The 16,808-nt window shown below is 36.1% G+C and overlaps 3 protein-coding genes across 5 annotated transcripts; all 3 read left to right on the forward strand.

Moving 5' to 3' along the window:
- The first annotated feature begins 459 nt into the window (after window positions 1–459).
- LOC133857240 (senescence/dehydration-associated protein At4g35985, chloroplastic-like) lies at window positions 460–2,698 on the forward strand. The gene is made up of 5 exons (XM_062292431.1): window positions 460–1,257; window positions 1,608–1,744; window positions 1,878–2,044; window positions 2,151–2,235; window positions 2,388–2,698. Exons 1-5 carry the CDS (start codon window positions 673–675, stop codon window positions 2,554–2,556), a joined length of 1,143 nt encoding a protein of 380 aa, XP_062148415.1. The 5' UTR covers window positions 460–672; the 3' UTR covers window positions 2,557–2,698.
- A 1,084-nt stretch (window positions 2,699–3,782) lies between these two features.
- LOC133858022 (senescence/dehydration-associated protein At4g35985, chloroplastic-like) lies at window positions 3,783–6,144 on the forward strand. Its single transcript, XM_062293434.1, has 5 exons — window positions 3,783–4,766; window positions 5,131–5,267; window positions 5,397–5,563; window positions 5,670–5,754; window positions 5,870–6,144. Exons 1-5 carry the CDS (start codon window positions 4,182–4,184, stop codon window positions 6,039–6,041), a joined length of 1,146 nt encoding a protein of 381 aa, XP_062149418.1. The 5' UTR covers window positions 3,783–4,181; the 3' UTR covers window positions 6,042–6,144.
- A 2,945-nt stretch (window positions 6,145–9,089) lies between these two features.
- Window positions 9,090–16,557, forward strand: LOC133857827 (tRNA A64-2'-O-ribosylphosphate transferase). Of its 3 annotated transcripts, none has more exons than XM_062293177.1 (7): window positions 9,090–9,457; window positions 9,685–9,830; window positions 10,008–10,704; window positions 14,755–14,855; window positions 14,945–15,053; window positions 15,529–15,588; window positions 16,099–16,557. In XM_062293177.1, exons 1-7 carry the CDS (start codon window positions 9,160–9,162, stop codon window positions 16,263–16,265), a joined length of 1,578 nt encoding a protein of 525 aa, XP_062149161.1. In that variant the 5' UTR covers window positions 9,090–9,159; the 3' UTR covers window positions 16,266–16,557. The 3 variants fall into 3 exon arrangements, with proteins under 3 accessions (XP_062149161.1, XP_062149162.1, XP_062149163.1); XM_062293178.1 differs by having other exon boundaries at window positions 9,090–9,453; window positions 9,690–9,830; XM_062293179.1 differs by having other exon boundaries at window positions 9,227–9,457; window positions 9,690–9,830.
- The last annotated feature ends 251 nt before the right edge of the window (window positions 16,558–16,808 follow it).

The following is a 16,808-nucleotide window of genomic DNA, read 5'->3' on the forward strand; positions in this document are numbered from 1 at the left end:
GGTCAGAATTACTTTTTATTTTATACCTTTTTATTCTTTATTTATTATTATTTTTTTTTTTATCAACACTTTTTTGAACGACTATATTTCTTCCCTGTACAAAATAGCAACGATCATGGAACCAAAGGGGCTGTTTGAGTAGAAAACAGGATAGAGAAAAGTGAGAAGAGAGAAGCGAGTGTTATGTGTATCCTCTTTCAGTATACAATATAAGATATTTTGGGACAAACGCTAAAAAAGAAAAGAAGTGAAATATAAGATGACGTAACATGAATCATGACGAGGATGCCAGAAGTCGCGCGGACGAGCCCTGCCCTGTCTAATCATGGTCTGATATTTTTTTAGGCAGTTCACACTGTACGTGATGATCATCATCAACAACCACAGACAGTCTGTCATGCATACAGCATATTATGCTCTGATTTTTCCTCCACCGAAAGTCACACCACCTTAACGCAAAATTATTAATCACGATAAATACGAATAGAATAGATCGAATAAAGCTACTGCATAGTCTGCATACAATCAAAGAATCCAATAACCGCGCGACTTTTCCTCTTCAACTATTCTTCTTTTCATCTCTTTTCCTTTCCCTTTTCATGACAAGCACAGTTCCTTTGTAAGTTGTAACCAAACAAAGCAGCAGCAGCAACAACAACAACATCGGCATAGATGGGCTGTTTCGGTTTCTGCAGCTCCAAAGCCTCGCCTCCCATGGAAAGCTCCTTCTCGGAGGCTCCTCAAGAATACCCAGAACCCAAAAACGTCAAACACGAGGTTCTTTTGCGGATCCCTGCAGGATGCAGAGTTCATCTCATGGAAGAAGGAGAAGCTGTGGAGATCGCAAACGGCGAGTTCTCGCTTGAACGAATCTCCGACGAGAATGTTTCTCTTGCCGCCATCATAAAAGTTGGTGAGGATCTACAGTGGCCTTTGACAAAAGATGAGCCGGTAGTGAAGGTTGACCCTCTCCACTATTTATTCTCGTTTCCGATGGAGGATGGCGATCCTCTCAGCTATGGAGTCACTTTTTCCGAGCAGTCTGAAGCTAGCAGCTTGGGCTTTCTGGACTCGTTTTTGAACGAGCACTCGACCTTTTCGTGTCCGGCGTCCTCTAGAAATTACAAAAATACTGATTGGAAAGAGTTTGCTCCGAGGATGGACGATTATAATAATCTGTTGGCCAGGGCAATTGCAGGGGGAACTGGTCAGATTATCAGGGGGATCTTCATATGTAGTAATGCTTACACCAACCAGGTACCAGGTTTGTCTTGCTTATAATTTGGTCATTTAGTAGTCACTACATTAATACATTATGAACCTAGATGATTGAGCTTCTTGCTTATACTTTTTCTCCAAATGTTTAATTACAAGATGAAGGGAAAAGATAGAAGTAATATGAAAGCTGGAATATTTCATGCAAACTTTAATTGAGAATGAATTGGAGATTTTACATAATCATTGCCACTGAACCACAACATTTACATCAGAAATCATGAGGTCTTTATTTTATTAGCTTGTGAACGAGAAAAAAAGAAACAGTTTTACTTGCCAAAGAGAGAAGCGAGAGCCATTCCATACATAAAAGAGTGAGAAAAGTACTGCAGGTCCAAAAAGGAGGAGAAATGATTCTAACCACTGCTGCAGAGGAGAAAAATGGTGTCATGGCAACAGAAAGTAACAACAGCATCAGAAGAACTGGTCCCACAAAGAAAAAGAGCGGACTCAACACAAACTTAAAACGGTACGATACTACGATGGGAGGAATTTTCTCAAACGGTATCTCAAATAATATGAACAGTTTCATTATAATATTATGCAAACATGGCCATTAAAGGATTTTTTTTTTTTGTTGCTTTTTGTTGCTTATGGCTTAGAGTGAGAAAGATGTCCAAGATGACAGAAAAGATAAGCAAATCCATGCTTAATGGTGTTGGTATTGCAACTGGAACAGTGATGAAACCCTTGGTTAAATCCCAAGCGGGGAAGGCATTCCTTAACATGGTTCCAGGAGAGATCCTCTTAGCTTCACTTGATGCTGTCAGTAAGTTCAAATGCTTATATCCCAAAAGCTTAAATTTCATGAATTTAATCATTTAATTTATATTCTAACAAACATAATATATTTGAGTCCGTCCCGCCAATTGCAGACAAGATTCTAGATGCAGCTGAAGTTGCTGAGAAACAAGCTTTTTCTGCCACCTCCAGTGCTACAGCTAGAATGGTCTCAAACAGGTACTGACCTACAAATACAATCTAATGGCATGCAACTATTGTTTTGCACATGATTTATGTATTTTTCTTGTCTTTATCGAATTTATTTCCCCATGGCCTCTCTATATATAGATGATGCTTTGTGATATTTGTATCCTATTCTTGAGCACCAGGTTCGGGGAGAGTGCGGGGGAGGCAACAGGGCATGTGCTTGCAACTGCAGGGAACTTTGCCGGCACCGCTTGGAATATTTTAAAGGTACGGAAGGCCTTCAATCCAGCCTCATCTGTCTCCACGGGTGTGCTGAAGAATGCTGCAAAGGACGGAAACAGAAAATATTAATTGCCAACATTAACATGCGAAGCAAACGTACGCCTTATTGTCATTTATTTGCAAGTGGCTCTTAATTATGTTTATCCCCAAATGATCACTTTCACCGTTCAACTCAGCATTAATGCCCCTTTTAATTTCTTCTTCTTCCTTCCTTCCTTCTTTCTTTCTTTCTATATATATAGGTGGTATGTGTGCAATTGTGCCTCTTGTTCTTGACATGGTTTAAATATTATTCATTAAATTATTTAAATAAAATAAAAATTAAAAAAATTATTAAAAAATTAAAAAAACAAAAATTTATACAAAAAAAAAAATAAAAACTGGTTTTTTTTTTTTTTCAATTTAATAAAATACTGGTTATTCTTTTTATTTTTTCTTTTTTTTCGTTTGTTTTGTTTTTAAAAAAAATTTGTTTTTATAATTTTCAGTTAATCGTTCTTTTTTTTTTTTTTTTTTTTAAGAAAATTTTATGTTAAGTTTTTTATTATTTTTATCTTTTAGTTTTAGTTTTAGTTTTTTTTTTCCTAATTTTTAAGGATATTTTTGTCTTATTTAAAAAAAAATTATGGTTATTTTTATCTTTTTACTGATTTTATGAGGGGACATTAATGATTTTTGATAGTTTGAGGAGAGATATTGACACAATTGTTAGTTGGGAGGACATTAACAATTAAGTGATAGTTTGAAGAGAATACATGTACTTTTTATTGACGAATGCCGTCCCCATTTCAACTTGAATCTCGCCCCAATAGGGAAATTTACAAAACGACTTCACCAAATGCGTTGCAAAAATTATGATGTACGAGTTACTGTGAATACTCGTGTTAAATTAATGATGTTGGAATGTCACGGCAGAGAAGATAGTAAGCAAAAGATTGACAAGAATCAGCTGATGGATCAACTAGAGTAATTGAGGCAATATTAAGTGTACGGTGTACAGTAAAATGAGAAAAAAACATTTGTTACAGGTATCATACTCGTAAAGTTATTTTCAGTGTGTACAGCCTTGGATAAAAGTGTACAGGGAGTTGTGATAAGAGTGTCCTTTTTTTTAACAAATAAAAAAAATAAAAATTAATATATATTGGATAAAATTGTAGCATTCATAGGTTTTGAAGGAACAAATAGGAATGTCGGCCAATTTTTATAATTTTTTTTTAAAAGATTTTCCTCCAGATAAGGAACAAAAACAAATTTGAGATAACTTTGCTATCATAAAGTAGCAATTTGATATTGATATTTTGGGACATGAATCGTGAAGAGGATGCTAGAAGTCGCGCGGATGAGCCCTGCCCTGTCTAATCATCGTCTGATTTTTTTAAGGCAGTTCACACTGCTGTGAGGGGATCTGTACGTGATGATCATCAACAACCGCAGATAGTCTGTCATGCATACAGCGCGCATATATGCTCTGATTTTTCCTCCACCGAAAGTCACATCACCTTAACGCAAAATTATTCATCACGAACAGAATAAAGCTACTACATACAATCAAAGAATCAAATCACCGCGCGACTTTTCCTCTTCAACTATTCTTCTTCTTTTCATCTCTTTTCCTTTCCCTTTGCATGACAAGCACAGTTCCCTTGTAACCAAACAAAAAAGAAGCAGCAGCAGCAGCAACATCGGCATAGATGGGCTGTTTCGGTTTCTGCAGCTCCAAAGCCTCGCCTCCCATGGAAAGCTCCTTCTCGGAGGCTCCTCAAGAATACCCAGAACCCAAAAACGTCAGACACGAGGTTCTTTTGCGGATCCCTGCAGGATGCAGAGTTCATCTCATGGAAGAAGGAGAAGCTGTAGAGATCGCTAACGGCGAGTTCTCGCTTGAACGAATCTCCGACGAGAATGTTTCTCTTGCCGCCATCATCAAAGTTGGTGAGGATCTACAGTGGCCTTTGACAAAAGATGAGCCGGTAGTGAAGGTTGACCCTCTCCACTATTTATTCTCGTTTCCGATGAAGGATGGCGATCCTCTCAGCTATGGAGTCACTTTTTCCGAGCAGTCTGAAGCTAGCAGCTTGGGCTTTCTGGACTCGCTTTTGAAGGAGCACTCGACCTTTTCGTGTCCGGCGTCCTCTAGAAATTACAAAAATACCGATTGGAAAGAGTTTGCTCCGAGGATGGACGATTATAATAATATGTTGGCCAGGGCAATTGCAGGGGGAACTGGTCAGATTATCAAGGGGATCTTCATATGTTCCAATGCTTACTCCAACCAGGTACCAGGTTTGTCTTGCTTAGAATTTAATCATTTAGTCACTACATTAATGCATTATGAACCTAGATGATCGAGCTTCTTGCTTATGTACTTTTTCTCCAAATGTTTAATTACAAGATCGATGAAGGGAAAAGATAGAAGTAATATGAAAGCTGGAATATTTCATGCAAACTTTGAGAATGAATTGGAGATTTTACATAATTATTGCCACTAGAACCACAACATTTACATCATATATAAATCATGAGGTCTTTATTTGATTAGCTTGTGAACGAGGAAAAAACAAAAAAAAAAATCTGTTTTACTTGCCAAAGAGAAAAGTGAGCCATTAATCCATACATAAAAGAGTGAGAAAAGTTCTGCAGGTCCAAAAAGGAGGAGAAATGATTCTAACCACTGCTGCAGAGGAGAAAAATGGTGTCATGGCAACAGAGAGTAACAACAGCATCAGAAGAACTGGTCCCACAAAGAAAAAGAGCGGACTCAACAAAAGCTTAAAACGGTACGATAGGAGGAATTTTCTCAAATGGTATCTCAATTAATATGAACAGTTTCATTATAATATTATGCAAACATGGCCATTAAAGGATTTTTTTTTTTTTTTGGTTGCTTTTTGTTGCTTATGGCTTAGAGTGAGAAAGATGTCCAGGATGACAGAAAAGATAAGCAAAGCCATGCTTAATGGTGTTGGTATTGCCACCGGATCAGTGATGAAACCCTTGGTTAAATCCCAAGCGGGGAAGGCATTCCTTAACATGGTTCCAGGAGAGGTCCTCTTAGCTTCGCTTGATGCTGTCAGTAAGTACTTCAAATGCCTTATATACCAAAAGCTTAAACCTCGATGAATTTAATCATTTCATTTATATTCTAACAAATATATTTGAGTCCGTCCCGCCAACTACAGACAAGATTCTAGATGCAGCTGAAGTTGCTGAGAAACAAGCTCTTTCTGCCACCTCCAGTGCTACAACTAGAATGGTCTCAAACAGGTACTGAGACCTACAAATACATGCAGTCTAATGGCATGCAACTATTGTTTTACACATGATTTTATGTGTTTTCTTGTTTTGTGATATTTGTATCCTATATATTCTTGAGCACCAGGTTCGGGGAGAGCGCGGGGGAGGCAACAGGGCATGTGCTTGCAACTGCAGGACACTGTGCCGGCACCGCTTGGAATATTTTCAAGATTCGGAAGGCCATCAATCCAGCATCGTCTGTCACCACGGGAGTGCTGAAGAATGCTGCAAAGGAGACGGAAAATAGAAAATATTAATTGCCAACATTAATGTGTGAAGCAAACCGCCTTATTGTCATTTATTTGCAAGTGGCCCTTAATTATGTTTATCCCCAAATGATCACTTTCACCGTTCATCTCAGCATTAATGCCCCTTTTTCTTCTTCTTCCTTCTTTCTTTCTTTCTATTTTTTTTTAATATATATATATATATATATATATATATATATATATATATATATATATATATATATATATATATATATATATATATATATATATATATATATGGTGGTATAGAGTGCAATTGTGCCTCTTGTTCTTGACATGGTTTATCAAGCTAGTCTTAGACAGACTCTTAACAAGGGGGTTCCTCAACGATTATGAATTTTGTAGACAGAAAGTGTATTTTTAAACAAAATTATGAAAAGTGTTTTGATTGGGAGTTTTTTTTTTTAAAAGTAATTGTTTGCAATAGGTTGTGTTTTTTAAATACACAATTTTAAAGGGTAAACTGTAATTTTATTAAATATTTAATAACATTTTTAAAAATTATGTTTTCAATTCATTATTTTTTAAATATTATTGATTTTGCTGTTTCAAAACTTTTTGTACCCCACGTAGCCACGCTCTAGTCGCAATATTTAGTAATATATTCATACGTAGCAATCGGTAATGGGAGCGGGAGGTATGGGATCCTTTCAATATATTATTGTTTGGAAGAGAAGAGAAGAGAAGACCGTGAGTGTAAGATGCTGCGAGACCCTCAACGCCGCTAACAGATGTCAGGATATAAGTGGATAGCTGCCTCCTCATAATACCTTTTTTTTTTTAAAAAAAAGCTTCGTTCTTTTGGAAAAAACTGTTCATCTTCCTGAATCTTCCTGCTGCTTCCTGGACATGCGGTCTCTCTCTAAGTCTTTCATTTTTTTTTTTAAAAAAAAAAGACCCGAGTTCATCGTGGAGTCTTATATTGGGCAAAACTGATTTACCAATTATTATTTATTTGCACTTTTAAGATTATATTGTAGTAAAAGTTTAAGTACATATAGCATTTTTGGCATAACAATTTTTTACAATAATGCTTCCAACATTTTTATTTTCTTTTAATTATTATTTTTTTTTAAAAAAAAAAATTGGGCGCATCAGTATTATTGTATAACTGTTATGCCGTGAGTGCATAGTTTCCTTCCTCCAGTTTTATGTATTTATTTAATTTCCGCTGTTTTTGATTGGGTATTGAGTGTATTGCCCGTGTGGTCCTGTGATGGCCACGGTTCGCCCATTTTCTGCAGAAGTGTAAGATCAGGTTCCTTGAGATATCAAATACTCACAAGTCATAACCCAACAAAAAATGGACATTCTCCCGAAAGACCTACTATTATAGGAATATTTGAAAGGGTAAATTGAAATTTGTCCTTTTCTATTAAATTAAAATTTTATTCTTTAAATATACGATGTTTATGTTCATTTTTTTTTTTAGAAAAAATGTAAAATTAGTTCTTGTAGTTGGTTTAATTTACAAATAACTAAGAAGTTCCTGTGATAGACGAAATTGACAAATTAGTCCCTTAAGTCAATTTTTGTTCACTAACTTGACAAAACTATTAGGTTGTTATGTTATGCCCAATAAACACGCGATACGTGTCACTTTTAATTAAACAAATTTATAAATTCATTAAAAATTAAAAACTTAAAATATCTCTTTTTTTTATTGAAAAAGAAAGAAAGAAAAAGAAAAAGAAAAAAAATGGGGGTTTGGAGGGTTGTTGCCGCTTTGGGCAGGGGTTGCTTGCGAGCCACCTTAGAGTTGGCCGGCGTCACCTTCAGCAATTGCAAAATCACTACAAGATGATTTTTTTTTTATTTAATTTATTAAAAATATATGCACATCTCATATTCAAATAAACATGACATTTTTACATAAGGAAATCAAGATAACGGCTACTTTCAGGATAGCCAATCAAGATAACGGCTTCAAAAAACACTAAAAACATAACAATACTCCTAATGGGCTGCTAAGAACACGGGCTTAACAACATTTAATCGTAGGGCCGAAATGGGCTCCTACAAGTCGGGGGCCTCATTCTTCAAGATGGACACGAAACACAGCAGACCCACGAAATAAAAGTAAAACGGAAAAAGTACACCTATGAGATAAAAGTACACCTATGAGTACACCTATGAGATAACCCCCTACGAAATAAAAGTACACCTACGAAATAAAAGTAAAACGAAATAAAAGTACACCTATGAGATAACCCCCTTTCCCGGTGCACATCTCAGATTACTAATTGTATCATGTTTTTATTAATAACAAAAATATTTTTTATAAAACTATTAAAATAGAAAATTTTAAATTACAAAAAGTTATATAAAAATAAAAATTGGTTTTTCGACCGCTCTCAATAATCAAAACTTTTTTTTTTTCCTAAAGGCCATATGGATATTCGAACCATCCCATACCGGCCAAGGTGGTGGCTGAGGTGTGATTAACCTTTTTTTAAAAAAAAAAATTTTTTGAAAATTTTATTAATTAATTTTTAAAGATTTTTTTTTTTAATATTGTGCCACATGTCAATCTCATTGGTTGACACATTGCAATCTTTTAAAGTTTGGACGGAAAAATAGATGGAGGTATCAAGTCAATCTTTTTCTAAAACTTAAGTATCATCTGTGAAGTAAAATGAAATTAAAGTATCAAAAAATAAAGTTTTTAAATCACATGTACCAAATATGTCTTTAATATTTTTTTTTTAACTTTTTGTTCTTTTTAATTTTTAGTTTTAGTTTTTTTTTTTTTTTTTAATTTTTTTTTCGAGTTTATAAGAACATTTTTGTTATATTGAAAAAAATTTAAAATTTTTTGTCTTTTTGTTAATTTTAGGAAAGATAATTGACAATTTTTTTTTAATAATTTAAAAAAGAACAATGACACAATTTTATTGATAGTTTGAGAAGGACGTTGAATAAATAAATAAATAGTAGTTTGAGACAACATGCGTACTTTTCTCCGGTAAAATTGACAAGCCCGACACCTCACGTGCTCTTCTGACTCACTAACTTAACGTGGCAGCTTCCCGACAGACTGATGAAAACCTAGTATCTGTATCTTGTCCAAACTGACCAAACCACCGCTTGCGCACCCGTAACACCCATGGAGGACGATACGGCGACGACGTCGGCGAATCTGAGCATATACAGAGCGGCTAGGAGCATAAAGCGGAGAGATAACACGCTGTACAACGCTCTCAGATCGATCTACGAGGACTCCGTCTTCGTGGGCGAGATCGCCCAGCTATGGCCGGACCTCCCTCTCCTCGCGAACCTCCGCTGCGGCTACTGGTACTCTCCCAAGTTCCATTCAACCTGTTACTTCAAGTCGACCGACGGCCACACCAATAACTGGTCGTTCAACACCTCTCGCCTCAACCTCCACGTCGCTCACCTCGCCGGTATAAGCTACCTTGCTTGTTCCTCACCTATATTTTCCTTGAATTGATTAATTAGGCCAAAATAAGTTGTAATTCGTTTTTGTCTACTTGAATATATGTTTAATAAAATCAGAGTCCCAAACGAAGCAAATTTGATTTTTTTTTTTTTAAAAAAAAAACTTTTTTCTTGATTTTGTGTTGGTGTTGGCAATTATATATGTTTTAAATATTTGCTTTTTGATGGGTAGGACAGAAGGGAGGGTGTATTATAGTTGATTCCACTAGAAGAGGGAAACGGTTTCCGGACAGCATGTCAAAGACGATACCCATTTGGACTTGTGTACTGAATCGGTCCATTCGCAATCATTTGAACAGTATGCGTGATACGAATCGGGTGAGTGCTGCTATAATTTAGTTCAATGAAATTTTGAAAATTTGGGCTTGTCTTTTTCTTTTTTTAAGTTTGTGTTTATTTCTGAGTGATTGCTGTTTTATTGTTTTGAGCAAGATGAGTGTGCACTATTATCTTTTGAGTGATCCCATATCTCTGTGCTGGCTTGATTTTGAACAGGAGTCAAATACTTCTCATCAGGATGATGAAACTACAAGGCAGGTCTCTCTTGATTGGGACTGCTCCTTGCATCTTCCACTCTGGGTTTCTGAAACAGAGAAGGCTGCTATTGAGGATCGCTTAGAAGAGTGGACTGAACAGTTACATGCAAGTGGTGCTGATATTGCCTCTCTAGCATTCTGCTTGAAAAAGCCCTTACGCCCTTTATGGATTTCACAAAAAACCGTCATCTGGTTAAATGAGGTGCCTGACCATGATTCGTGGGATTTCACACCCATTATACTTGTTACTGCCTCTTCCTCAAGTGGCGTAATTCAACACAGGTCTACCTCGGAGTTTAGCTGGAATTATATAGCAGGAGCAGGAGATGATGAAGAAAGCTGGGCAAGGGGTTTATCACCTAATCTTTTCTGGAAACATGCCCATGATCTTATAAGCTCTGGGCCTGATTTGTGTAATCAGAAGGTAGCAGATATCGTTGAAAAGGATCGAGTATATCGTGCACATAGGGGACAAAATCCTCCTCAGGTCACGGTGAAGGCCCCAAAGTTGTTAGGTAGCTCGGTTCATTTTTCAAAAGAAGTGCCACTACCGTTGGATATCTCAAACATCGAAATTGGTATGAAGTCTTCTGATGAAGAATGTGCAATTTCTTGGCTGGGATCAACAAATCTTGCAGTTGGCACATCCCAACCTGGTATGCTAAATTAACATTTCTCCTCTATTTTATTCTTCTTTTTGTTTAGCCATCCACGGTTGCTGGTTTCTTAGATTTCCAAAACTTCGTTCATTATAATATGAAGTTAGTGTGCATTATGGTATGGGTTCATACCTTTGACCATTTATGGTGAGTTGCATACTCAAAAAGGGAAAAGTATATCGAACCATAAATAAATACAGAAAATGAAAAAAAAAAAATTGGCATAGGACACAGCCCATTAGCACCAAGTCTGATCTAAGGCACCAGGCACTGGATGTTTCAAGGGTTATGGTTCAAATCGGGTAAAAAAGTTTGGATTTTGAAAGTGTTTAAAGGAGCTGGAAAAAGGGAGCAAAGTCGAAGAAGTTTCTGAACAGAAACTTGTTGTAGGGTTTAGAAAGAGCTAGGATGAGGGTTTTATAGTAGTAAAGCTAGGAAAAATTTAGGGAATTTAGGTTTCTAATTAACAGGGCAAGGAATAACGGAGGGTTTGGAGGTGGAACGATGAGGAAGGCCCAAGTTTTGAGCTCCTGTTTTGGGTGCTGTGAACAGTCCTGAGATCAGTAAAATAAATTCTTGGGTAGTTTAGAAGTTGTTTGATGGATGATGGGTTTAGGGTTTTATGAGGATAATTTTAGCAAAAGAGTTGGTGCAAAATCAGAGTTATTTTTGGGCATCACACCTTGCATTTCCTCGACACCACTCCTCTAAGAAGAATTGCATCAGATAGACATCAATCACAATTGCTGCAAAATTCTCATAAAGTAGTTCTCTATTAAATTAAAAGTGTTACATCAATATTTCCAGATACTAACTTATCCTAGTATGACTTGGACTACAAAGCCCAAAATAAATAACTATAAAACCTACAAATAAAGACCCCATAACACAGACAAAGTCAGGATGTTCATCTAAGGGGGTTCGAATATATTCTAAAATAAAATATAGTTTGAAAAAAAAACATGTAGTTGCCATGTGTTTTTAGACATTTTAATGTTTCTTTGACAATAAAATACATCTATATGATGAGTTTTTGTTTTCTTTTGTATTTTCTTCTCTTTAGTATTCCTCACCCAGGGACGGATCTTTGTGGGGCCAGGGATCCATCACTGCATTAACATAATGAAACCCAAAATAAGACTTATTGAACCAAAAGTACATTGCATTCCCAAAATCTAAAAATTACAGAAATACCCCCAATCTCCTAAAATTGAACAAGATTAATTTAAAACAAGATCAACTCTTAGTTGTCCAAAAGTTCTCATTTATTGAAATAACATGGTGGGAATTAGATATCAGTGCAGTGAAAGCAGTCAGAGAGAAAGAGATACAAGGAAATGCCTTCTCTGAGGCATTGCCCACAGTGTTCCAAACTAGTCTCTTCTTATTGGTATGAAATTAGTGAGAACGATAACTCCGGATTTGTTGAAGTTCCATCAATGGTTGGGCATGAAGAACAGATCATTTGATTCTCATTCTAAGTCAGGGAATAGAAGGAAACATGAATTAAAAAGATTATCTTCTTGTATAAATTATGACCTTAAGGGATGTTACTCTAGTAGACGCAAAGTTAAGGGGAGGGATTCATCCTATTTTTTATGAAGTCTAAAATTTTGTCTTGGAATGTTAGAGGGTTGAACGAGAGGGATAATCGTTTGAGGGTTAGGAATTTACTCAGATAATGGAAGGTTGGTATTGTATGTTTACAAGAAACTAAACTGGATATTTGTCAAGGGTTCTTGTTCACAATTTATGGGGAAGTGATTGTGACGTTATGCTACGAAAAGGGAGGCTTTGTAGAGATCGGTTGTGGAATTTAAATATGACAACATATGGGAGGGTGGTGCTCTAAATTTCTAATGCGGTTAGTGGGTCTTTTGTGTGGAAAAATATTAGGAGAGGGCGGGGGGAATTGTCTAGATTTATTACATATGGAGGGGGTGATGGTTCTAAGATCAGATTTTGGCATGATTTGTGGTGTGGGGATTAGGCTTTGAAGGCAACTTTCCTAGAGCTATTTAGTATATCTCGCTTCAAAGAAGCTTTGGTGGCGGATCATTTGCAGTTTTCTAATGACACGTTATAGTGGAACATCACTTTTATTAGATCAGTGCATGGCTGGTTGGTGGAGTCGATTACCACATTTTTTAATATTTTGTACTCTCTCAAGTTGAGATGAGGTGGCTAGGATAAAGTTTGTTGGAACCCTTCCAAAAGGCGGGTGTTTGAGGTTAGATCTTTTTACAAGACGCTTATTCCCCGCTTGCTCTCCATTTCCTTGGAAGAGCATTTGGAGAATAAGGCTTGTTCGAGAGTGATGTTCTTTGTATGAACGACAACTTTAGGGAAGATTTTAACTTTGGATAACTTGAGAAAGAAGCACATCATAGTGGTGGATTGATTTTGTATGTGTATGAAGAGTGGGGAAACCATTGATAATCTTTTACTCGATTACGAAGTAGCCAAAGATGTGGGTATTGATCTTGGAAAATGATTATTACACTCACATTGCACAACTCCAGCACTCACACTAGACACAAGGAAGTGGGACCTACACTAGGTCCCACTTCCTTGTGTCTAGTGTGAGTGCTGGAGTTGTGGAGTGTGAGTGTAACAATCACTTCTCATTGATCTTTCATCTTTTTGAGATAGAGGGGGTCATGTTCCAACGGGGTGGTGGAACTGTTGGCTTGTTGGAGAGTCAGTTTGGAAAGTCACTGCAATATAGTTTGGAAGATCCTCTATGCTTAATGTGGTGTATTTGAAGAGAACGTAATTCTCGAAGTTTCGAAGATTGTGAGAGGACGACGATAGAGTTAAAAGCCATTATGTTCAAATCTCTTTATGTTTGGATGTCTGCTTACAATAATTCTCGTTCTTGTGAGAGTAACCTTTTTTTCTTTCTTTCTTTCTTTCTTTCTCTTTCTTTCTTCTTTCTTCTTCTTTTTTTTTTTTTTTTTTTTTTTCTTTTGTTTTTTGTCTCTCACTTGGTTGGCAGACTTAGGAAAGATCCTTGCTTTCTTCGGTCACTTTGGGCTGTCTTGGGTTATGTCTAGCCGATTAGTTGATTTGTTTGAGTGCTGGTGGACGGGTGGTAGCTCTCATGGTGTTGTGTCGAAGATGGTGTCCTCTTGCCTTTTGTGGTGCCTTTGGAGGGAAATAAGCGATCAAAATTTCAAGGACTGAGAGAGGACGTTGGAAGAGCTTGAGTCCTCCCTTTTTCTTTCTCTCTGTTTGTTTTTTTTTTTTTTTTTTTTTTTTTTTTTTTCTTTAAATATATGTTTCTCTTGTATACTTCTTGTATATCTGGGTTGCGCTTTACGCTTTTAATGATATTTTGATTACTTTTTTTTTCCTTATATATATAAAAAAAACTATTCTCATTTTTATAATTTCTTAAAGTTTTTTTATTTGTGTTCTTTTTATTAATTGGGTGTTTCTCTTCTATACTTTCCGTGTACTTGGATTGCATCACTCTGTGCTTTTTATGAGATTGAATTATTTATCAAAAAAAAAAATAATAATAATTTGGTGGGAATCCTTATTTTCTCCCTTATTTCTTTTCAGTAAGAAGAAAATAAAGTTTTATCCCCCAGCCGTTTGTAGTATAATGGGATTAATGGGATTTCATTCTTTGGAAAGTGAACCGAGCAATGCCTTATGGACACAATTTGCCATCGAGTTAGATATATAGCACTATTGGATTGTAAATATTGTGTTGAAAATGCGGGCTGATATTAAGAATGGTTTGGCGAAACAACCCCCAGTCCTCCCAATTGAATGTTATTTGAGGAGCCTCATCTCACCTTATCCTTCTAGATTTCTATGCTTATGAACAGATCCTTTGTGTTGGGTTGCTGTTCATCTTCGTAATTGGGTTTTATGGTCTCTAGATGCAGGCATTATGCTTACTGTGTATTCATATATCATCTAACACTTATTTGTTCTCTTTCCTATCTTATTTCCCCAGCAACATTTTTTAAGCAGTAATTCATAACCTTTTATTTTTCACTTGGCTCACCCTTTTGTTTATATTCTTTGGTGCAGCTGTAAATGTGTCTAATGTTGATTGCATTTTGAATTGTGATCGAGAGTCTATCTCTCTGAGTCTTTCAGATGCTGAAGCGTATTTGCATCTTCCTATAGTGGTGCGTGTAAAAGAAATAAAAGGATAAGTTTTTTCATTTTAATTTTCATTTCAAAAGTTATTCTGCTTACTTTGGATTTTATTGGCCAGACATCAAAATTGGATCGGTTTTCCTTATTAAGCAATCTTCCTTCTGCGGTGAACTTTGCGAAGTTGAATCTTAGCAAAGGAAAGACACTTCTCATATGTTGCCATGATGGTAAAGACTCTAAGTTCCCTTCACTAGGGGTATTAAGTATTTACTAATTTAAATGGGATTAGACATCTGTCCTTAACTTGGCACATATTTTGATAGAAGATGTGCCAAGTTAAGGACATATTTCTATGGACATGAAATTATGTTAACGAAGCGCAAGTGTACTTTTGTTATATCATTTGCAATGATTTTTTTCTTGTTATGTACAGGATCTCTTATAGAAATTAAAGAATATTATTCCCTTTTTCTTCAATTATTAGTGTTGTTGTTGTGTTATATTGTTACTGTTTTTATTTTGGTCTCAGATCTCATTTTCTGCAGACCATCTTGTTTTAACTTGGCCCTTTCTGAACTTAGTAGCTATCTGTATGATCGAAGCCCTGAGAAATGGAATGGAACTATTTTTTTTTTACATCGGCTTCCCAAATATCAGTGTTGAAGGTGCTTGCTAATATATTTGTGTATCTTCACTTTCCAGGGGAAGATATAAGTGTGTGCGTTTGTCTTGCTATCTTGACATCATTATTCAATGATGGAGGTGCGTTACCTTATCTTGCAACAAGTTCAATATATTTTTTACATTTACAGCCTATTGCCTTTTGGAATAAAATCCAATTCTTTCAGACTTTTTTACCATCTTTTTTTTTCCCAGAGAAGCAACTCTTTTATTAACTAAAACTAAACACGAAACATTTCTTGGCTACAAAGCTCAATGTGCATTAACATTGAACACAGTTTTCAATACATATATATATGTGGAACAATAGGTAGATAGTGTGCATCTCCATTGCTAAGCATCTACAGTACTGTGAGGCCTTCAAAGAGATGTCTGAAATTGCCCAGCCATTGTTCATGGTTGAAAGGCAATTTCTCATGATATGCTAGCTGATTGTCTTAAGCATGGTCTTCCGTTGTATTGTTGTTGACCTTTTTTCTATCTTTAAGTTTTTAATCGTCTTTTACTAACATCCCATAATGATTGATGCATGGAGTAACTGCCATCTTTGTCTATTCTTGAGTGTTTTCTAAATTCAAACTTTCATGTTAGGAACCTTCGACAATGGGAAATCCTTCAATGAGACATGTATTACCAAATTGGAGATGCGACGGCGACTTGTATATATCTGTAAATTTGCAACAAATGCTCGGCCATCCAGAGGAAATTTGAGGCAAGTTTTTGGTTTTCTAAGCGGTGGAAGAGTCAGCTCAGATTGATGACAAGTTGACAACCCCATACATATGACACCAGACAGGCAATAATGTTCCCAAAATGCCTCTCCAAAGCCTACAGAAGTAGTTGCTCGGGTAAATTATGAATCTATTCTAAAATTTTGCCAAGTTACAGGGTCCCCCATCAGCTTGGGCTGCAGATTTATCTTGATCACCCCATAAAGCCCGCCTCATCAGAGCTAACATATGCAGATTTGGTTTGGGTATCTAAATTAAACCCTTGTATGGTTGAGCTGATCATATTGAAGTATTTTTTCATGAACAGTTTTTACTGCTAGTTTTGTGTTGCTGTTGGAGCACATAGTTTTTCAACTATATATATTATTTTTCCCAATGGAGATAAGCTTGGAGGGTTGAGCTGATCGATAATTGGCTTTAGTAGCTTAAAGCTCTACTTTAGGGCTTTATATTGATCATTTTACTTTATTACCTTCATGCCATGGAAAGGGACAGAAACAAAGAAAAGAAGAAAGAGAGAAACTAGGCTCACTTCTAAAAAGCTGAATAAATTGCATATAATTGGCATAA

This window comes from Alnus glutinosa, chromosome 14 (genome assembly GCF_958979055.1).
Source record: "Alnus glutinosa chromosome 14, dhAlnGlut1.1, whole genome shotgun sequence".
Classification (NCBI taxonomy): domain Eukaryota; kingdom Viridiplantae; phylum Streptophyta; class Magnoliopsida; order Fagales; family Betulaceae; genus Alnus; species Alnus glutinosa.

Excerpts from the sequence above, each read along its gene's own strand:
- LOC133857240 (XM_062292431.1), top strand. The coding sequence starts at position 673 with ATGGGCTGTTTCGGTTTCTGCAGCTCCAAAGCCTCGCCTCCCATGGAA. Across the intron at positions 2,045-2,150 it reads AGCTTCACTTGATGCTGTCA|ACAAGATTCTAGATGCAGCT; the intron begins GTAAGTTCAAAT and ends CGCCAATTGCAG. Across the intron at positions 2,236-2,387 it reads GCTAGAATGGTCTCAAACAG|GTTCGGGGAGAGTGCGGGGG; the intron begins GTACTGACCTAC and ends CTTGAGCACCAG.
- LOC133858022 (XM_062293434.1), top strand. The coding sequence starts at position 4,182 with ATGGGCTGTTTCGGTTTCTGCAGCTCCAAAGCCTCGCCTCCCATGGAA. Across the intron at positions 4,767-5,130 it reads CCAATGCTTACTCCAACCAG|GTCCAAAAAGGAGGAGAAAT; the intron begins GTACCAGGTTTG and ends AAAGTTCTGCAG. Across the intron at positions 5,564-5,669 it reads AGCTTCGCTTGATGCTGTCA|ACAAGATTCTAGATGCAGCT; the intron begins GTAAGTACTTCA and ends CGCCAACTACAG.
- LOC133857827 (XM_062293177.1), top strand. The coding sequence starts at position 9,160 with ATGGAGGACGATACGGCGACGACGTCGGCGAATCTGAGCATATACAGA. Across the intron at positions 9,458-9,684 it reads CCACGTCGCTCACCTCGCCG|GACAGAAGGGAGGGTGTATT; the intron begins GTATAAGCTACC and ends TTTGATGGGTAG. Across the intron at positions 9,831-10,007 it reads GTATGCGTGATACGAATCGG|GAGTCAAATACTTCTCATCA; the intron begins GTGAGTGCTGCT and ends GATTTTGAACAG.